A 23,106-nucleotide genomic window follows, 5' to 3' on the forward strand; every position below is an offset into this window, starting at 1 on the left:
CAAATGGCTAGGCAGCAGTTCTGCAGAAAAGGACCTAGGGGTTACAGTGAATGAGAAGCTGGATATGAGTCGACAGTGTGCCCTTGTTGCTAAGAAGGCTAACAGCATTTTGGGCTTTATAAGTAGGGGCATTGCCAGCAGATCGAGGGACGTGATCATTCCCCTCTATTCGACGTTGGTGAGGCCTCATCTGGAGTACTGTGTCCAGTTTTGGGCCCCACACTACAAGAAGGGTGTGAAAAAATTGGAAAGAGTCCAGTGGAGGGCAACAAAAATGATTAGGGGGCTGGAGCACATGACTTATGAGGAGAGGCTGTGGGAACTGGGATTGTTTAGTCTGCAGAAGAGAAGAATGAGGGGGGATTTGATAGCTGCTTTCAACTACCTGAAAGGGGGTTCCAAAGAGGATGGATCTAGACTGTTCTCAGTGGTACCAGATGACAGAACTGGAATGGGTTACCTAGGGAGGTGGTGGAATCTCCTTCCTTAGAGGTTTTTAAGGTCAGGCTTGACAAAGCTCTGGCTGGGATGATTTAGTTGGGAATTGGTCCTGCTTTGAGCAGGGGGTTGGACTAGATGACCTCCTGAGCGCCCTTCTAACCCTCATATTCTATGATTCTGACAGCCCTAATTTAAATTCATGCACTATGCTTAACTATATTGACATGTTCCAGATTTATTTGCACTCAGTTACTTACCCAGTCTCAAAGGTATCAACTATGCATATTTTGTCACTAAAAAATTAAGGGCCTGCTTTTTTTCAGAACCTTATGCCTCGGGCTGTGATCTTGTCAGATGATATTAGCTAAGCATGGCTCCGCAGGATCAGTGGTAGAATGGGAGACCCTAATGAGGTGCTCCAAAGAATGATGCTGATTTAGCAGTTGGTGCTCCTTCTCCTGAGTCAGTATGGAAGCAATGTCCCAGCATGGTGTTAAGGGGCAAACTGATCTAGAGCTGTTACTTTTTGCATGAGATGTAAAAGCTAAGCTGCTTTGCCATGAAAGATCCTAAGGCATTTTCACTAGAGTAAGGAAGTTAGCTGTAGTGCCTTAGCCAAATTCCAATTTGGGTAATAACATTCTGGCTACAGAATCTGAGCTTTCCCCTGCAGTTTCCATTACATACAATACTTTTTCTGAACTTCTCATCCTAAAGTGGTGTGAAGTATTGACATGTGTTGTTAAATAACTTGGAATATAGAAATGCCATACTGGGTCAGACCAGTGATCCATCTAGTCCGGTATCCTGTCTCCAATAGTGGCTAGAATCAGCTCCTTCACAGAAAGTGCAAGAAACTCTGTGGTAGACAATTAGGGGATAATCTGCCATCACAGACAATTTCTAGGGACAATCACCATATACCAAACCAGACCTGAATGCATGTCAGGGTCGAATGAAATGAGTCCTGTATACATACAGGCAAATTCTGACCTCGTATAAATGAGTGCAAATACTGAAATAAAAAGTATTGCATCCCTGAAACCAGGCCTGAATTTAGATCAGAATATTTGCAAAATGGTTCAAAAGAGTGATGTACTGTAAGATACCATTAAAAGCAAAATTACATTGTTATAGGATTATACTACTACTAATAAAAGCAATGTGGAGCAGAATATCCTATTGTTACTCAATTAACTGCAGGTGTTTTTTCTTAAAAGATCACTTTCAATAAGGAGCTGAAAGATCCCCCCACCTCTGGATGGATATGGGATATTTCATATATACTGTAGTCCTAGACGGACTGACAAACTAAAGTACCACAAGCATCCAGGAAAAGTATGTTTTTCTTTCTGTAATTTATAGCCCAAATATTTGAGTCCATAGATTATTACATTCATTGAAGCAATACTATGTAGTCTACAAGAGTTTGCTAATATTATTTATTTGTATTACAGTAGAGCTCCAGCCAGGGTCTGGAACAATAAAGAAATCATAAAAAGGAGCTTTAAAAAGAGGATCGGGACTGCTCAGTGGATTAGTCACAGGTTCAAGTCCTGTTCTGGTCAGTAGCAACTGAACATTGTTAGCAACATCTGAATCTTGTTTAGTGACCTGTGAGAAATCTATTGTCAGTCTCAATTCAGTTCCCAGCCTGTGCACAAGTCTCCCCATCACAAAATCCACAGCCACAATTGGCATTAACTGACATGGCTGTTGGCACATTAGCCGGCAAGCAGTATCTGCAGAGAAGTCAAGTACAGAAAAGGTCACACAGACTGAATTATGCTCTCACTCTTGGTCATCCAGGTACATGGAAGGGGGAAGCTTGTAGTGCTGCAGCTTGTTTGTATCACTTGATTCTAGTATTTGGATGAATAGAGGATTGCAGTCTCCAGGGATATCAATCCAGTTCACACAAAACCACGAAACTCTGCATTTGCCCTCTGGAAGGGGAGCTGAAGTGACTGCACAGGAGTGTCCCTGCACCCCCAGAGCAGGGGTGGTCGTGGGCTCAGTGCCAGCCTCAAACAAACAACAGTGGTATCTGATACTATGGAGATACTCAGGTATCAGGGCGATGAACATTGTATAAATTTGTAGAGAGAAAGAGGAAGGGACAACAAGAAGACAAGACAAGACAAGACAGATCCAAAATTTGGGACTAAGCAGATCCCTGCCCTTAACACCCCATCCTAATGGCATAGAGTAGAAGCAGAAGGGTTTGGCTGCTGCCCAGTGCCCAGGCCCTAGATTGGAAGGCTGCATTTTGCCTTGACAACCACACACTCATCCCTCACGCGGCCTCCGATAACTCAAGCTTTATGCAGGGGAAGGTTCATCTTTAAAAGAATGCTATTCCCTGATAGATTTTATGGAACCCCAGTAACAGTACTATACGTGTTATGGGCCAATCCATATCCGCCTGAAGTCAATAGAAAGACTCGGATTGACCGTGAAATTAGTTGGATCGGGCCCCAGAGGAAGCAAAACATAGAGTAAAACAATTCACAGTTGATTTAGTAAGAAAACTATTACATTCCACAAGACACTTTATCCCAATGTTTTTACAGTTTTCCTAAAGGCAAAAAAACCAGTGGCTATCATCTAAAATACAGGGCAGGACACAACTAAGTACAATTTAAACACTCTCCTGATAATGTCAAATATTGCCCTTTCTGAGACAGCCTGTCTCTTCAAGTCAGGATTAAAATTATGAATGTGAAATACATATTTCTGTCATCATTGCCTTTCTCAGGTTCTAGACACTGCAGCTGAACTGCAGGTTTGTAAGTTTCCCAAATACGTCCCAAAAATGTATTCTTCCCATCTTTCACGAGAAAGTTACACTTTGTAATAAAAACAGCAACAGGACTTTGCATTTCTAGGCCAGTTTCCTCCAAATGTCTTCGAACTCTTCACAAATGGTAATGAATTAAGCCTCACAACAGCTGTCAGAACCAATTAAGTGTTATGATCCCCATTTTTACAGATGGAGAAACTGAGGCTCAGAGAGGTTGAATAACTTAGACTAGGGAAATTTGTATAAGAAACTAGTTCTAATGCCCAGGACTGTACCATAATCACAAAAACATCTTTCCTCCCTAAATAGAGACTGAGGGCCAGATCTTCTGGCCTGCTTGTGTGGCAAAGGTCACTTTAAAGTTCCTTCACACTCCCTTGACCCTTGGATAGGACAGAGGCTGGTCCATTCCCTAGCATATCTTAGAGCAGTTTTTCCCAAACTTGGGACGCCGCTTGTGCAGGGAAAGCCCCTGGCAGGCCGGGCCGGTTTGTTTACCTGCCCCGTCCGCAGGTCCGGCCGATCGCGGCTCCCACTGGCCGCGGTTCGCTGCTCCAGGCCAATGGGAGTTGCTGGAAGCAGCGCAGGCCGAGGGACGTACTGGCCGCCACTTCCAGCAGCTCCCATTGGCCTGGAGCAGCGAACCACGGCCAGTATCCATCCTACCAAATCATATCAGTAAGATCACTTAAGGCTGAAATCTGGCATCAACTCTAGGCTTACCAGAACTACTCTAAGAATGAGTCATTTAATGTAACTGATCTCTAAAGTCGTGAAATGCACTTATTTAGTTTTTATTTTCATGGCAGAGGGATTTTAGGCATTTGAATGGAATTGCTTTTTAAAGTCATCCAACTTGGACTTTAAAACATGTTCAAAATTAATCTTTTAGGTTGAAGACCTGTTTTTACTACCCATGTTTGTTGAATAAAATAGTAGAGCATATACACATATTTTAAAGATGTGAAACAAAGTCAGATGATCAGACATCAATGTAGAGTGTTTATCTCCACTGATATACTGGCAATTCTTTAAAACTGAACTCTCACTGTCTATATACTATGTATGATAAAAGGTCTAAACAAATTAACAGCAACAGAAAAATGAATCCAAAGAGCATGAATAGCTGGCTCAAAGCACTTTTGAAGAGTTTATTGAATAGAAACTTACATATGTACTGAAGTCATTAGTTGTATTTTGTATCAGAAGTAATGATCACTATTGATATTTACATGTTATAAAAGGGATATATGGAATAACCTACAAAAGGTAGCAAAGAACATAGATGTTGAAATGCAGATGAACCAAAAAGAATGAGAGAATTAAAGTGTAATTCCATGCCAGACTATTTTAATGGGTTATTTTAAAATATGCCTTTTCTAACTAATTGTCAACAATTGTTAACATATGTGTAACCTAATTTATTTGTCCTTTAGTATCTTAAAATTTGTTTAAACAAAGTGATAGCTCTTAATAAGAAACTAACATGCTGTTAATACCTTTGAGTAAGTTATTGTTAACAAGTGTGCTGGTACGTTGCCCTAAGTGAATACGATCACTAATGAGACAGAAAGAAGGTACCATGCATTGACCTTCCCAAAGCAGGCCTGCAGGAGACCAAAGCCTGACAGAAGTCTTGAGGGAGACCACTGCATGTTCCCAGAAACAGCAGAGAGGTCTCTTTTGCATTTGATCTAATGATCTATGTCAGCGATACTCAGACTGAAGCACGGAAGCCACAACTGGCTCTTTAATATGTCTCCTGCAGCTCTTTGCAGCACAACATTACAACACTGTGTGATTCAATTATTAACCAAACTAAGTTATTAACCAATCAGAATGCTTTTACTAGGTTATTAACAACTGTAGAATACTTAGTAATTTTGCTGTGAAAATAATATACATATATATAAAATATTAAATGAAACAATGAATTAACACTACTGTAGCTCTTTTGGGTAATGTTGATCACTAATTTGGATCCTGAACCACTGAGGTCTGAATATCACTGATCTATGTGGTGACAGAATGTGGAATTACAGCTCCTATCACCACAGGTTGTCAATCTGGACCTATTCTCACAGTGTTGCTGCCAATAACACTTCTCTATTAGAGCCCAACATAGACCAATGAGTCACTTAATCAGGAGTAGCACAGAAGCCTGGGAACAAAGGATCAACAATCATAGAATCATAGAATATCAGGGTTGGAAGGGACCTCAGGAGGTCATCTAGTCCAACTCCCTGCTCAAAGCATGATCAATTCCCAACTAAATCATCCCAGCCAGGGCTTTGTCAAGCCTGACCTTAAAAACCTCTAAGGAAGGAAATTCCACCACCTCCCTAGGTAACCCATTCCAGTGCTTCACCACCCTCCTAGTGAAAAAGTTTTTCCTAATATCCAACCTAAACCTCCCCCACTGCAACTTGAGACCATTACTCCTTGTTCTGTCATTAGGTACCACTGAGAATAGTCTAGATCCATCTTCTTTGGAACCCCCTTTCAGGTAGTTGAAAGCAGCTATCAAATCCCCCCTCATTCTTCTCTTCTGCAGACTAAACAATCCCAGTTCCCACAGCCTCGCCTCATAAGTCATGTGCTCCAGCCCCCTAATCATTTTTGTTGCCCTCCGCTGGACTCTTTCCAATTTTTCCACATCCTTCTTGTAGTGTGGGGCCCAAAACTGGACACAGTACTCCAGATGAGGCCTCACCAACGTCGAATATAGGGGAATGATCACGTCCCTCGATCTGCTGGCAATGCCCCTACTTATACAGCCCAAAATGCCGTTAGCCTTCTTGGCAACAAGGGCACACTGTCAACTCATATCCAACTTCTCATCCACTGTAACCCCTAGGTCCTTTTCTGCAGAACTGCTTCCTAGCCATTCGGTCCCTAGTCTGTTACAGTGAATGGGATTCTTCCGTCCTAAGTGCAGGACTCTGCACTTGTCCTTGTTGAACCTCATCAGGTTTCTTTTGGCCCAATCCTCTAATTTGTCTAGGTCCCTCTGTATCCTATCCCTACCCTCCAGCGTATCTACCACTCCTCCCAGTTTAGTGTCATCTGCAAACTTGCTGAGAGTGCAGTCCACGCCATCCTCCAGATCATTAATGAAGATATTGAACAAAACTGGCCCCAGGACCGACCCTTGGGGCACTCTGCTTGAAACTGGCTGCCAACTAGACATGGAGCCGTCGATCACTACCCGTTGAGCCCGACGATCTAACCAGCCTTCTATCCACCACAATGTTTGGGCGGACCCAAAAGAGGATGTTATCATTGTACATACTTCATCTATCTATGTCATGCTAGACATATCATCATCTGCTAACTGAACTCCAACATATCCAAAATGCTGCTGCTAGAACATCATCCATTCCTGCCATTCCAGCCACATCATTCCCATCACCGAATCCCTTCATAAGTTTGCCTTGTCCTTCCTTTATTTCAAATTCCCCACCCCAAGCCTCTGCACAACACCCCCCTGCCTACAGAGACCGAATTACAACTCTTCTTATCCCACCCTATACTGATCTGCATTCACATCTCCTCTCCTGATTCCCTTCTCTTTCTCCTACCCTCAGTTGTGTCTCTTCTCGCATGGCGAGCGTCCCTCTCTCATTGCTCAAACCCACTTCTTCTGTGAAGCCTTAGTCATGGGTCTTCTTGCAAGTAGGACTCCACACCTTCTTTTGTCTGCCCTCTTCTGTGTTATCTTGATGTAAGCTTTTTGGGGTTCCATGTGTTCTGTAAAGCACACAGAGCTATTATATAAAAATCCACGTAGGACCTGATCTACAGCGATGCTGGGTGCCCCACATTTCATTTGATTTCAATGGAGGTGATGGGTAATCAGCACCTGTATAGATCAGGTCCATAAGCATTGATAGCTGTTATTGTTATGCTGGGTGAAACCTATTGAAGTTGGTGGGATACAAGTAAAAGGAGCTATCTATGGAGACAAGTTCCTGTGGGGAAAATTGTGTGCAACCATGTAATTAAAACTGTATCATAATGCAGGAGCACGAGATGGCTGAATTAAGGTTGCGTGGGAGCTTTACTCCAAGGAAATGTGTAAAATTAGTGCATCATGTTACTGGCATAGTACAGTAATCAAAGATAAAACGAAAAGCCACAATTCTCTACCAAGTTGAGGTGTCTCATAAAATATGCAGGAAGTCTTGACTGCCCTGTGTTGGAACATTTGGTTGTTAGGAAACATTTCATAATCTCTTAGAGCAATGTGTTGTAGTTACTGCTGAATCTCACATTTTTTACTAGACTGATGCACATTTTGCACGAACAAAATAAATGTGTTGCTAGAAGGAAGGGTTTCCTTAAAACTATAAATATTAACCCTTCCCAGAGATGGCACAAGTCTTCCACTGCAGTGCTAGCATGAGAACTTCAGGATTTGGTAACATTTTTGAGAGTCACCCCCAATTGTCCCTCAGCCCCAAGACTCCCTGCAGCTGGGAGCTCCTCTTCTGGGGTCTGAGAGAAAGCAGAAGTCCCAAAAGCCCTCTCCTGCCTTCCCAGGATCATTTCCTGGGACCAAAATTTCTGGGGTCTCTGCACCATCAGAATGGACCCAAGACAAGCTGGGCAGACAGAAAATAACAGTCCAAACCTATTCCCAGGCTGAAAATAACAAAGAAATCCAGGCCTTTTTCCTTTCAAGGGTGTATTGAAAGCCCCTTTCAGGCTGAAACAACAAACTACAGGGTTCCCCCAGAGCATGAAGAAACACAAACCACAAGTCTTCTGACAGCTCAGGTACCCATGCTTGTCTCCCCACTCCCAGCAGCCTATCGGCTGCCTTTCTCTTCCAGTAGACTGCCAATAGACTAACCAGCTTCAGATGTTTTCCAACCCTGCCCAGCCCACTCTCCAGTCCCCTTGGAAAGAGATGGCGATGTACATCCTGTCACAGGATACATTTACCAGGGAGCAAGTTCAAGTCAGAGAAATCTCTTCTGATGCAAAATGCCCTTTTTCCTATGCAGTGTTCAACACACTGAAAAGGACACAATGTGGAAAGCAAAAAATGTTCTTACTGTTTTGTTGTTTAAATGAGGTTAAGTCTGAGGATATATGAATATACAATAGAATGTTTTCTCACCAAGAGAATGGAAATTTTGAGATAATAAAACCATGACAGGAAGGTTTAATCAACTATATTGCTAAAAAATTAGTATTTCTGCACTCCCTGCATTAGCAAAGTGATCATTAGGAAGAAACGCTCATGTTAATTCATGCTGACTGCTACATTAAAATGTAATGTAGCTATGAATCTTTAAGATCAGCTTTTTCAAGAATATTCTAATTTGTTCAATCTCATTTCAGTTCACTGACTGCAGCTGAGAAGGATTCTAGTTTTGCTTTAAGTTTACTTCAAGTCATAGAATATTCTCTTCTTTTGTTCATGCCAGAAAAAATGATGACTAATTACGTTATTTGGAAAAACAGGAAACAAAAGGCTTGTCAAACCAATATAAATGGTTTCAGAAGTTAAATAATACAGACACAAAGTTATTGTAATTGTATTATCTATTATTTACACTTACATATAACATATAAATATGTATATTGGTGTCAGTGTGTGTACCACGTATATCTTTTTTTTCTGATAGAACTTAAGTCTGTTGCCATTCGGGGCACAGTGTAACACCCATGTCTTTTCTTGGTCTATTCTTAATGGCCTGGGTGGGAAGTTCATAGGGTGACCAGATGTCCCGATTTTATAGGGACAGTCCTGATTTTTGGGTCTTTTTCTTATATAGGCTCCTATAACCCCCCACCCCCGTCCCGATTTTTCACATTTGCTGTCCAGTCACCCTAGAGGTTCAAGATGATTTTATGTTAGAGTCATTTATTTGTTTATTTGTCAATATAATTTCTTTAATATTTTTGTAAAAAATATATGTGCACTTCGTATGGGAGGATTTGATAAACGGAGAACACATGATGGAGAGATACGATATAAAAGATTTATCACACTGAGTTTGGAATGAGTTGATTCCAAATGAGTATTCATCTCTGCTCCTTTCCAATGCTGCCGGGGCTATTTGCCCTTGAGTGTTGTTTTGTGGTGTTCAGTTTAATAATGTTTAGACCAGGGGTGGCCAAACTACGGCCCGCGGGACCGTCCTGCCCGGCCCCCGAGCTCCTGGCCCGGGAGGCTCGCCCCCGGCCCCTCCCCTGCTGTCCCCCTCCCCCGCAGCCTCAGCTCGCTCGCTCCGCTGCCAGTGCAATGCGCTGGGTGGCAGGGCTGGGTGGTCCTGGGGCAACTCAGCTGCAGAGCCCGACCTGACCTGGTGCTCTGTGCTGCGTGGTGGCGGGACACGGCTGTAGTGCTGTCAGCCACCAGTGCTCCAGGCAGCGCGGTAAGGGGGCAGAGAGTGGGGGGGGGGTGTTGGATAGAGGGCAGGGGAGTTCGGGGTGGTGGTCAGGGGGTGGGGGTGTGGATGATGGTGGGGGGAAACGGGGTTGAATGGGAGCAGGGGGCCCCGGGGGCAATCAGAAAGGGGGGGGGGTTGGATGGGGCAGCAGGGGGCAGTCAGGGGAAAGGGAGAAAGGATAGTTGGATGGGGCAGGGGTCCCGGGGGGGCCATCAGGAATGAGAGGAGGGGTTGGATGGGGTAGCGGGGGTCCAGGGGCAGTCAGGGGCCAGGGAGCGGGGGTGTATGGATGGGGCAGGGGTCCCAGAGGGGCCATCGGTGCGGGGGGTTGGATGGGGCAGGAGTCCGGGGGGGGCAGATAGAGGGTGGGGGCCGGGCCACAACCCTCTCCCCTAACCAGCCCTCCATACAATTTACGAAACCCAATCCGGCCCTCAGGCCAAAAAGTTTGCCCGCCCCTGGTTTAGACCTTATGGCCATATTCTATACAAATCTGTCTCCTCATTGGTTCCGGCTTCCAACCACAATGTTTTAAAGGTATCTGATGCAAATTCCACAGGGCTAGATTGAGCCTTTGCCATGCAGCTGCGATGTCCCAGGCAGGAGCGCCGCCAGCTTTTTTGCTGCCCTAGGCAGCAGAAGGTCCTGCCCCCGAAATACCACCCCCGACAGAGGCGGCGGAAGGTCCCGCCCCCAAAATACCGCCGACGACTGGGGCGGCTGAAGATCCGGCTGCCGCGGTCGCCACCCCCCAAATGTTAGTGTCCTAGGCGACCGCCTAGGTTGCCTAATGGGTTGTGCCGGCCCTGGTCCCAGGATTGATCTCGGGGAAGAATTGCAACTCAGAGATATGGGATAGTGTGTAGCTTTGACATACCCGGGATGCTCCTTCATTGCTCTTATGGGAGGTGTAATTTGCTACAGCCTTTTGCCTTGTATAGCATACTCCCCTCCCTCCTTGCACCAAGTCATCTCTGCTGGTGCACTGGGATGATGGATCCAAGGGTATGCTAATTCCCCTCCCTCTCTACCCACTTGTTGTTGAAGGGGTTAATGGCCGCATGGAGCCTGATCTCCCACACCTTGCCCAAAGTGGTGATCTGGGCAAGGCATATAGAGGGGAAATGGTTTACTGCTTTATTTCCTGTGTAACAGCATTAGGGCAAGTAACAGTCTTGTCCATAATGAGGCAATTTGCATTGAAAGTACATACACAAATGATTTTCCATCAATGCCTGTCTGTGTAAAAGCTAACAATAAAGTTTCATGACAAAATTAATATGCAGTGGTTAAAAATGAGATTAAATCAGGCTAACGCTTTAAATAAGCAATGTTGGGACAATACAACACTACAATGAATGACAACTTAATCTTTTAAACCTAAATAATGAAATCAGGTGTCTACTGATGTATTTTGTTTTTTCAGGACCATCTGGCAGCACCCATATACACCAGTAATCAAAAATAAAGCAGCATTAACTTCTTTGGGGTGCTGCACTTTAGTGATTTTATGGTACTTATACTAGTAGATAATGATATGGTACAGCATGCAAAATTAAATAAAATGTTTTTAAAAGTGATAAATGATATTTGGTATCTGACTCTTGTCCCTCCTCTCTGAGCCATACAAAACACAACTGATACAATCGTCTTCTTTGCTTGTCATGATGACTGTAGCACATCCCCTCTCTAAATCCCCTCTTTCACCATACCAAATTCAAGTTTAATGACCCAGTTTTCAAGACAGAAATCTATACCCCCTTCTTATCTATCTATTCTTGTCTCTTATTACATCCCTTTCTGATACTCTCATGACTCCAGCCTTGACCTCTACTAAAGGTGTTTGTCAGAGATGGTCAGAAAATTCGGACCAACCATTTTTCGTTAGTATTTGATGATTTGTTGAAATCAAAATGTTTCATGGAGATGCTTTGATTTCAGCAAAAGTCCGACACGATCCAGACAGGCTTTGAAACCTGCCTGGTTTCCTGCCAGCATGTATGCCTGGCTCCTCAGCAGCTTGCTGTTGGACTGCCACAGACTCTGAACCCCAGGGCTTCCAGATTGCTGATGTGGGGCAGCCCTCCATGTGGACTGCCTTGGAATTGGGGCTGCATTCCCTTATACAGAGAATTTCTAATTAAAAAAAAATGTTTTTTTGGCTTTTGTTCCAAATCAGAATGAAACCAAATTTTGAAATCCTCTACAAAACCTTTCTGTGCACAGCTCTAGTCTTTGTGCTTGCTACCCCTCTTGCTTGGAATGGCCTCCTTGAACTGCCTGGTCCTTCAAATCCCTTCTTTAAATCCAATTGTGCTATGCAGTTGACAAAAATTATTCTGAGAATAATAATGAGAAAGATGACTCTTCCTTATATGCTAGATTAAGATTGAACAAGGCAAACAGCAACTCTACACAAGTATTCGCAAATTGTGGATATCTGATTCTCTTCCTCTACCCAACTTTTCATACAGCTTATCATTTTGGATTGTAAGCTCTTCTGGGCAGACACTGTGTCTACTTTTATATTTATAAGGCACTTAGCACAATACTGCCCCAATACTGATTGGGGCTTCTGGGTGTTATAAGAAATATTAAATAATAACTATAATAGTAATTTGCAATTTCTTTAACAGCCTAAATTATTTTGGACACCAGAACTGAGCTATTTTATTTAAAAGTAAAGGTAAAAGAATGTTTGGAAAATGTGTTTGAGGAGCAGGGCTGGATACACAGGAGAAGTATGTATTGAAGATGTTTGCTAAATTCAACTCTCTCACCATGTTTCCACCCCTCTAATCTTCAGGCATTGCTCTTCATCTAGTCAGGGAGCAGAAACCATACCACGTATGTTAGGTAACAAATCACACAGAGTAAGGGTGAAATTCTGGCCCCATTGAGATCAATGCCAAAACTCCCATTGACACCATGGGCACAGGATTTCTCTATAAATACACAATATTTTGAAAGGAGTACTAGGTACAAAAAAATTGCCAAAACCCCATAGGCTCAAATATATTTGTAAAAACTATATGTCAAACAATGATAAATAATCAACACAGTGCTGAAAAACACAATTGGGTCCACAGAAAAAGTGTGAAGAGGGGAAAAAAAGGCCAAATCCAATGAATTAAATGTTTAGAAAGAGAAGTTCAACCAGTTCTATAAATGAAAAAATTTCAAGGCTCCCTACACCACAAAGAGAATTAGAACTGGCATGGAATTAATTTGTTAATGCTTGCATAGCACTTTTCATGCCATACAGGAGCTAAATATTGTTATTAATTTAAAAGAAAGAAAAATAGGATACACTGATTATTTAAATGCTAGATTTTCAAGCAGTCCTGTTTGTGAGGCATGCTGACCTAGTGCACTGTGTGTGTGTTTTACTGAAAAGTTGTTGTCATTTTTTCCAGTATGTCATGCCACCCCCTCCTACTCCCACCCATCCAATCCCTTTTTAAAATTATTATTTTGATGGCAGTGTGTGTCTGGACACATATAAAAAGGAAATGACTAGAAAAGAGAAATGTGTCAGGCCAATTTGATTTTTATCAATGCCAGAGATTCACTTGCAAATTATGTGGGTTTATCATTATCTCCATCTTAGATGCCAAAAAAACAAACAAAAAAACCCAACAAAAAACAAAAAAACCACAGCTAAAACCCCAACTTTAGGGCAGAAAGATACGGTTGTGTTGTTGCTTAAGGAGATTAATAGTAAATTGGATCACACAAAGGTTGCAATAGCTGCTCTGGGCTCTAAATATGAACAGATGGTAGCCTACATTCATTTGGAAAGCAGTACTGGCACACCAGAGTGCAATGCATTTTAATGATGGACTCCATTGAAAATGGAGGGTTCAAATGTGACCCTACTTAAGGACCTACTCATAATCCCATTGGACTCAAGGCAAAAATCCTATTGGTTTCAATAAGAGCAGAATCAAATCCTCAGCTTGTAACATCCAGGGAGAAAAAACCATGAGATAAAGAGCAGGAAAATATCAAGGATAGGCCTACATCCTTCAGGGTTTACCTATTAAGAAAGAGTGAACATTATTCCCTTCATAAATGGTTTAAATGTCCTGGTCTCTGACATGGGATCTTCAATGAGCATAAGTACCCAGAACCCTGACTATCACTCTCCTCTGAAAGACAGTACCTCCAGCAACAAAGGGCACCATAAAACCTTTTGGGGGTATTGGATCAGGATTGACTTGTGCCACCTAAGGAACCACCAATACCACTTCTTGCAGCACCAGAGCATTTCTTGAGGGTCTCTCTTCCAAGTCCCAATCCAGCCCAACCCTGCTTAAATTGTGAATCTGATAAGATCACAGCACAAAATGGCATCACAATAGATAACTATTTTCACTATATATATATATATCACACAATAGACAGTGATTTTCTTTTAGATAGAAAGCTAACATACACAGTATTTTAAACATTCCAAAATGTTTGCTTCAAATTTGTATGTGAAAGGATTTCTTAAGATGCATGTAACTGGAATAAAACAGATTTCATTCTATTTTCTTCCTGAATCTGCTATGTTTTGCTCCAGTTATCAGTCTTCAATGGCAAATACTAATCCTTTAATACCTCATTGGATTGCTGGGCACAAGCAACAAATATCACAGTACTGAAATATGACATGCTGGCTACGATAAACCAGTGCTCTTTTGAACATGTTCTACATGGCCACAGATGACACTTTCTCTTTAGTATTCTCAGTAAAGTGCAACAATGTTTTCTTTGATCTGAGCTTAAAACATTAGTTCTCTTTCAGCGCCTTATGAATTCCTTCAACAATTCAGAAGACCTTGTAATAAACTGTTGCTTGAATTCCATGTTTCTGTGCTTTACAACCAGGATACAAACAGCTGGACTGGCCTAACTTGAAGCTGTCCTCAGAGTGATTTATAAGGTCTAATTAAAAAATAGAGTATGCTGTTGCAAGTTGTTGAATAGCTTTTGTAGTTCATAGGGCCAAACCACTACTATTTAGTCAATTAATTTGTAACAGTGTGCTTAGGGGTGAATATACAGAGAGTGCTATCATTATTATCTACATGTTAAAGGTTACAAGAGGAAATGGCTTTTGAAAATACACGTTAATCCATGTGCTAAAGCTGGGACTCACTTTTGTCTAATATCTGTACCGTGTTAATAATATTCCATTATTGTCTTTCCATTCCAGGAATCCTATCTCTGCTTCTGTACTCTCCACTACACAGAAACTGTTCTCACAGAGGAACCTCAAAGAACCTCATCTGACCAAATATCATCTTCCACTTTGTCCTCATGCTCCTTAATTGCTCTGATGTCTTTGATATCACTCATCACTCCCTCCTTCTTCAGTATGATTCCCAGCCCTCCATTGGCCTTCACATCCCTGGCCTCTAGATTTTCTCTGATCGCTCTTACAACAGCTTATCACATCGGGTCTGAACTTCTTGTTCTCTCCTTCAGTATTCCTGCACAACTTCTCCCTGTCTACATCTTAGGTTTCATTTCATATGTCCTCCCTCATCTCCTTCACTCCATTACTAGTGACACCTTCACAACTGCTTTCATTGCTTTCTCTCAGAATCCTGTCTTTTAACCTTCTTTCACTCAGCCTCCTATACAGAACAAGACTCTCTGTTCCTAGGCCAACAGGCTGCATTTCTTCCCCACATTCAAATCTTTTCTGACTGATAATGCCCACAAACACGTGCCCATAACAGACAAATGTTTTCTCTATCCAACATATCTTTCAGCCTTCCTTCATAGGTCATGTTCTCAAGACCTTTAATCATTCTTGTTGCTCTTCTCTGGACCCTCTCCAATTTCTCCACATCTTTCTTGAAATGCGGTGCCCAGAACTGGACACAATACACCAGTTGAGGCCTAATCAGCGCAGAGTAGAGCGGAAGAATGACTTCTCATGTCTTGCTCACAACACACCTGTTAATATATCCCAGAGTCATGTTTGCTCTTTTTGCAACAGCATCACACTATTGACTCATATTTAGCTTGTGGTCCACTATAACCCCTAGATCCCTTTCTGCTGTACTCCTTCCTAGACAGTTTCTTCCCATTCTGTATGTGTGAAACTGATTTTTCCTTCCTAAGTGGAGCACTTTGCATTTGTCTTTGTTAAACTTCATCCTGTTTAACTCAGACCATTTCTCTAATTTGTCCAGATCATTTTGAATTATGACCCTGTCCTCCAAAGCAGTTGCAATCCCTCCCAGTTTGGTATCATCTGCAAACTTAATAAGAGTACTTTCTATGCCAATATCTAAGTCGTTAATGAAGATATTGAACAGAGCCGGTCCCAAAACAGACCCCCGAGGAACGCCACTTGTTATGCCTTTCCAGCAGGATTGGGAACCATTAATAACAACTCTCTGAGTACGGTTATCCAGCCAGTTATGCACCCACCTTATAGTAGCCTCATCTAAATTGTATTTGCCTAGTTTATTGATAAGAATATCATCGAGACCGTATCAAATGCCTTACTAAAGTCTAGGTATACCACATCCACAGCTTCTCCCTTATCCACAAGACTTGTTATCCTATCAAAGATTTATAATTGCTTCCTGTGACAGGCCATCATTTCTTTTCTTTTTCCTTTTGGGGAGAAAGTTCATAGAATCATAGGACCGAAGGGACCTCAATAGGTCATCTAGTCCTGTCATCTGCACGGAGGCAGGACTAAGTAGTGTCTAGACCAGCAGTTCTCAAACGGGCATCCGCGAGGGTACTCCAGGGGATCCGTGAGTCATGTCCGGGGCCGCCAGCCCCGCTGATCAACTCCTCCCCCTCCCTCTCAGGGCCTCCTGCATGCTGTTGCACAACTGTTCCGTGGCATGAAGGAGGCATTGGGAGGGAGGGGATGGAGTGGGGATGGGGTGTGCTCGGGGGAGGTGGAAGAAAGAGGTGGGGTGGGGGTGGGGCCTTGGGGGAAGGGGTGGAGGGGGCACGGGGTCTGGGGCTGAGTGGGGGTTGAGCACCCCCAGGGAAAATTAGAAGCAGGCTTGGGGGTCTGCGAAAAATTGTAAATCAAAATGGAGGTCCCCGGGTTGCTAAAGTTTGAGAACCGCTGGTCTAGACCATCCCTGACAGGTGTTTGTCTAATCTCTTCTTACAAACCTCCAATGAAGGAGATTCCACAACTTCCCTAGGTAATTTGTTCCAGTGCTTAACTACCAGTTCATCAAGGCTGCACAAGTAATGGAGTCAAACAGTTTGTTTCACCAGGTATTATTGTACAGTATAAAAAACCAAGTTTTTCCAAACAAATGTAGTTTTAACAGTTAGCCTTTTAGTACCATACATTTAGTATGTATTTACCTACAAAGATACTTTGGAACTGAACTCTTTGTGTCTTATGTAGAGACAAATTCTTCTTTCCTTTCTCCCATGGGTTGAATGGAGCTACCACTCCAATCTCTAACATGCTAAAATGAAGGCTGAAAGTTGTAGAGTTCAGCTTGTGAGATAAAAACAAGTCTCTGACAGTATGAAACAAATACACTAGAAACTCTGAAAACTACCTCTTTACTCCTAGGTCTCTTGTGGTGTCCTAATAAGGCTACAGGAACTTTTGAGCATAGTTTAGGAATATTGATTGATTTTCTTCTCCTGAGCAGACTGTATGTATTTTTGAATTCTCAGCCTTTTCTTTTTTACTTAGTTCTTGTTATAAATATTGTTTTATATGGATTTCAATGCACTATCTTTGGAGCTAGTCTGTTATAGAAAAAAATATTTATGTTGTATTTACTTTTGCCTTGCCTAAACTGAGTGCTTTCCTAAAGAATGTAGGGAAAACTATATTTGATTCTGTTGTTGAGTTTGTTTGGTTTTACTTAGAAGATGAATATAATGAAATCTTTAAATAATAGAAAATAAGTATTGGTTATTTTAACTCATTTTCTCCATAACTTTATGCTTTAAAAATCTTTTGGGTTACATTTTATGGGTATATTAACATTTTAAAGTAATATTTATAACAAATCTTTGAATGTTTAGAATTCCTTTCACCAAGTATGTTAGACATTAGTGATTTAAGACTTCAAATTTAGGTAAGTAGTAGTATTTCCATTTTACAATGGTGAAGTGACTTGCCCAAGGTCTTTTTCTACCACCTCATCTTTCATGCCGTATACCCTTTCACCCTTAATATTTATTTTGTCTCATTCTACCATTCACAATTCCATGCTCATTTTCTGCCTGCCTTCTACACCTGGGGCTACCACACTCCTCTTTTACAACCATATGTCTGAGTTCTCCATTTCACTAAACCAGAAAAAATATTATGAAAGTGAAAACTCTTAACACCTCCAGACATTTGATGCCAGGTGTGATTTGTGTTGGAAACCAATCTGGGTGAGCTCTCTAGTCTAATGAATAGTTTGCACTAATTACCTTCCAGAGCATACTTCATATCCTGGGCAAACAGAGTCCACATGATTTCAGCACTGACTTTTCCCATGTTCAGCTCTTGAGGGAACCTGAAATCAACCACATTACATCAGTTCACCTGCTGCTAGAAATTATATGAACAGCTGTACAGCAGAAATGCAAATATTTTTGTATAAAATCACACTGAAAGCATGCACTGCACTATATTTTCTGTTTTGTACAATTATGCTAACCATGTAGGAAGATCAGCCTTCAGTTATGTGCTACTGTCAGAATAACTGTAATAATGAAGTATGTTCTGCACCAATTATATAACAGTACATGAAGTGAGGTCCATCCTTGGTGTAAATCCCCTGATTTCCAATGAGTTATACCAGGGAGGGGATTGGCCCCTGGACCACACTACTGTTCCTAACTCCTTGCAGCACTACTGGCAATCTGAAGACATAGAAGAAACAAGTAAAGTGCAGTAAGATAGGTGAAAAGACTGTACCATTAGTTAAAGCTTTTACTACTCATCTCATGTTTAATATGCTCTTTGAAAATAGTCTGTTTATACAGTGGTTGCCATTAAAAAGTCAATATTTGCATACATTTAAGTGCAAAGTAAGTAAGGAAAAAGAAAGGAAAAACCATGCTACCTCAATTACCATTGTGCAGTAGCTGTTGGCAAAATCTGACTTTTTAATGACAGCCACTGTATGTTTTGTAACAGGTTAAAAAAAAGGGGTGTGTATGTGTGCGTAAATGTCCTGCTCTTGTTCTGAATGTGGAACTCATATCAATATCAAAGGGAGTTCAGGGGTATGGAGCCAGGGCAATTCATGGCCCAAAAATTAGAGATTTGGGAGTCTGGAACATAAATTTAACTTGATAAATGGGACTTTCTGTTAATGCTGAATGTAATGGAGTGTGTAGGTACATAAGAGATTCAGAGAAACATGCCAACTTTTCACCATAAAAACAACAATTATAGGCCAAATTCTATCACCTTTGTTGGGACTCACATGACACTAGTGATGGCCATAAGTAAACAAGCGGAATTTCTCAACGTTTACTGCTTCCATTCACTATCATGAACATTCATTACGCAATCTCACTGTACTCAGAGAGAGAGAAACATACAGTGGTGATTGGCCTATGTAAACAAATTGTTTTCACTCATTTGTAATAGCAATGAGGAGCTGATTTATTTGCATTATTCTGTCATTCAATAAATTATGTCATTCAATAAATTATGTTGCCACAAGAAAATAACCTTGTATATTTCACCAACTTGCTGTGCAGTCTCTACATTCTTTATCCTGTTTATTAATGTACAATGATTCATACCAATTATAAATATCTTATACTGCAAAACCCATTACCCAGAAACAATGTATTAACAAGATTCATTACATAGGACCATGTTTGAGTAATAAGTAAAAATTATCTTCTGCTGCTAAATGTGCTTATGCACATATAAATTATTATGGGTGAAAACTAACTCATTTAAATGGAGGTATTGCTGTATGTTGCATATGATTTGAATCTATATTTTTCAAATACTCTTAGTTTACAGAGGAATGGATAGTTTACAGAGGATTGAAAGAATGCCATTGGTAGTCAACTTCTGTGTAATTTACAGTTTCTGAAATAGAATGCAAAACTCAATCATTTTTCTACTCTCTTTTCCACCAATTATTGCAAAGGAAGTTAAAAACTTGGGTATAGATTTTTCATTGTTTACATTTAGATAGACTTGTCAGAATTCATTTTTTTTAAATAATTTCAATGGATATCAGTGATGTTTGTTTTTAAGCATTTTTTCAATTTTGTTATTGATTTAAATTTTTACAGCTGTGGGAAGTTATGGAGATCAGACAATGCAGAGCTGAGAATAATTATTTAATGACAGTGGACACTGAGATTCAAAAACTTAAAGCTTTATAACCATTAAAACACAAATTGTCAGAATCACATGCCAAAGTTCTCAAGTAGCATTTTTCTTACTTCACTTTTAGGTAAATTTTCATTATCAATGGCAATATTTTTTTCATTGGTTTGAGTGTGTACAGTGAAATTAATGTTTACCCACATTTACTGATAAAAAGCTAATCCTTCCACGTCTACATTTAGATAAGTAGGTTGGATAAATATAAAATAATAACTATAACTGCAGTTAGCTACTGTTTTAATGTGTATTCACCCCACACTTGCCCTGAAGGGGTTAATGTAGACTAAGAAGGGGGCCTATTAACCAGACAGGCCACAGCTGAGGGGAATCAGGTGGTTTAAATAATCCTCTGACTGAACAATGAGGGAGCCCAGGTGAGGAGGACAACTGGGCTATAAAGACAGGAAGTTGGCAGCAGAGATAGGCTGCAGGGAAGCAGTCTGTAGTTATTCACCATAATAACAGAGGTGTGTTTGGGGCTACAAAAGCAAGTAGCCTAAAGTTACTCCCTGGGAGGATGGAGTTTTGAGGCTGGCAAAGAGAAGGGTGGAGCCAGAAGATTAGGAAAGCATCAGGGAAAAGCAAATAAGGTTCAGCATGGACGAGACCTTGGCTGCTGATTAGAGGGTAGGCCTGCATTCCCCTACTGGCCATTGGGGAAGTGGCACCAGATAGGCAGTGTATGCGAAGACTGCTTGACTCCATTCATAAGATGATCCTTTGATAACCCAGAAAGGGAGGACATGTGACCTGGCCAGAGGGCTAAGGCATGAACACAGGGCGCTTGCCTCATTGAGAGCCAGAAAGAAGGCGGAGCATGTGGCGAGAGGTGGAAAGGAGATGTCTGACCTGGAATCAGGTAATCCCCAGAGTGACCAGAAGGTGGCGCACTTGGGGTAAGCAGACTCCTGTGACACAACCTGAAAGTGCAGGGTTATAGAAAAATCAATCATAAATACTGAAAAATAGTCTTAAGAGTTTGGAGGGGTATCGGCCAATCACTAAACAATTATGAAAGGCTGAAACCTAGCATAAATCTACATTTCTGGAAAGATTTAGATGAGAAGGAATCTTCCTCCCCAGCTCTCAGAACTCAGCATAGGCTCTCAGCAGGTCAAACAGTTTCAGCTGGCCAGTCTGTTCTCTTCACATATCAGACCTCTTTGGATCCTCCCATGCCGTTCTTGCTGGGATGCTCCTGACCCAATACATAAGATTTAAAGACAACAGATGACTCAGAAGGAAATGCCAGACTTGCTATTGGACACAGTGGAATTTCAGCAAAGGTAGGTGTGAAGGCTTGTAGGTTATGAGTAGGGTCCTACCAAATTCATGGTCCATTTTGGCCCATTTCACAGTCATGGGATTTTTAAAATCCTATATGTCATGATTTCAGCTATATAAATCTGAAATTTCAGGGTACTATAATTGTAGGAGTCCTGTCCCAAAAAAGAGTGTGTGTGTGGGGATCACAAAGTTATTGTAGGGGGGTTGCGGTACTGCTACCCTTACTTCTGAGCTGCTGCTGGCGGCACTGCGGCAGTGTTGCCTTCAGAGCTGGGCAGCTGCTGGCCAAGAGCCCAGCTCTGAAGGTAGAGCTGCCACCAGCAGAAGCACAGAAGTAAAGATGGCACAGTGTGTAGGGTTACCATATTTAAACATTAAAAAAGAGGACACTTCACGGGGCCCTGGCCTTGCCCCTTCCCCGCCCCCGGCCCCGCCCCAACTCCGCCCCTTCCCCGCCTCCTCCCCTGAGTGCCCAGCATTCCCCCTCCTCCCTCCCAGCCACGTGAAACAGCTGCCCGAGCACTACCGGCTTCACAGTTTGCCGGGCAGCCCCCAGACCTCCAGACCCTGCGCCCCCAGCCGGGCGCTTCCCCAGCGCAGCCGGAGCCCATGAAGCACACCGTGAAGCTGGTAGCGTTTGGGCAGCTCGGCTCTTCAGCTACACAAAGCTGAGGTGTCTGGGGGGAGAAGCAGCAGCCGCCGCAGCGGGGGAATCCGCCTGCAGCTCGCAGCCTGCCGGAGCCACTCTAAGGTAAGCAGGGGACTGGGGCAGAGATGCCGGCAAAACAAAGCTGGGACTATTTTCCCGGACATGTTCGGCTTTTTGGCAATTCCCCCCGGACGGGGATTTGAGGACCAAAAAGCTGGACATGTCCGGGAAAATCCGGACGTATGGTAACCCCAACAGTGTGGTATTTCCACCCGAACTTCTGTACTGCTGCTGGCAAGGTGCTGCCCTCAGTCAGCAGCCACCACTTTCCGGCTGCCCAGCTCTGAAGGCAGCAGTGCAGAAGTAATGGTGGAATGGCATGGTATGGTATTGCCACCCTTACTTCTGTGCTGCTGCTAGCGGGGTGCTGCCTTTCGGAGCTGGGCGCCCGGCCAACAGCCACCACTCTCCGACCACCCAGCTTTGAAGGAAGCGCAGAAGTAAGGTTGGCAATATTATGACCCCCCCCTAAAATAACCTTGTGACCCCCCTGCAGCTCCCTTTTGGGCCAGGACTCCTGATTTGAGAAACACTGGTCTCTTCTGTGAAATCCTGTATAGTATAGGGTAAGAGCACACAAAAGACCAGATTTCATGGTCCGTGATGTGTTTTTCATGGCCATTAATTTGATAAGGCCCTAATTATGAGGAATGGGATGGAAAGTGGGGCACAAAAGGAAGCAGTCATGAGGATAATGGGAAGTTACTCAATCAAGATTCAAAGGCTCAGCCACACATCTAGTTGTATTCATAGGGGAACAAGATTTGGGTGAGATGGGGTAAGGAAAAGATAATCCAGTACAAGAGAGTAAAGGTCTAAGTGGGTTGAGCAGAGAGGGAGGGTGACAGATTAGTCAAGGATGTGACCAGTTTAAAGAAGAGGAAAGGATGAAGAAAACCTCAGAATGCCTGGATTATGTTTACTGAACATGGAAACTGGGTAAAATTTAATTAAACCACTAAATGTTTAAGTGATTACTAATGCCTAACAAACTCAGGAAAAGCAAGAATACTGTGATTTAAAGCCAACAATCCAGTATCCTGATGTTGTGGGGATTACAATCCTATCATATATGCTGCCATAACTTCAGTAAATACTGAAAAGTGAG

The 23,106-nt window shown here is 42.3% G+C and overlaps 1 protein-coding gene across 2 annotated transcripts in view; it reads right to left on the bottom strand.

The window, feature by feature from the left end:
- Positions 1-23,106, bottom strand: part of UNC13C (unc-13 homolog C) — a 404,743-nt gene that overhangs the window by 123,229 nt on the left and 258,408 nt on the right. For both annotated transcript variants that reach the window (XM_024198093.1, XM_024198092.1), the window contains one exon: positions 18,070-18,155. In XM_024198093.1, coding sequence (XP_024053861.1) covers positions 18,070-18,155 — 86 coding nt within the window. The remainder of the gene's footprint in view (positions 1-18,069; positions 18,156-23,106) is intronic.

The sequence above is a fragment of the Terrapene carolina genome, unplaced genomic scaffold (assembly GCF_002925995.2).
Source record: "Terrapene carolina triunguis isolate 2854851 unplaced genomic scaffold, T_m_triunguis-2.0 Scaffold67, whole genome shotgun sequence".
Lineage (NCBI taxonomy): Eukaryota > Metazoa > Chordata > Testudines > Emydidae > Terrapene > Terrapene triunguis.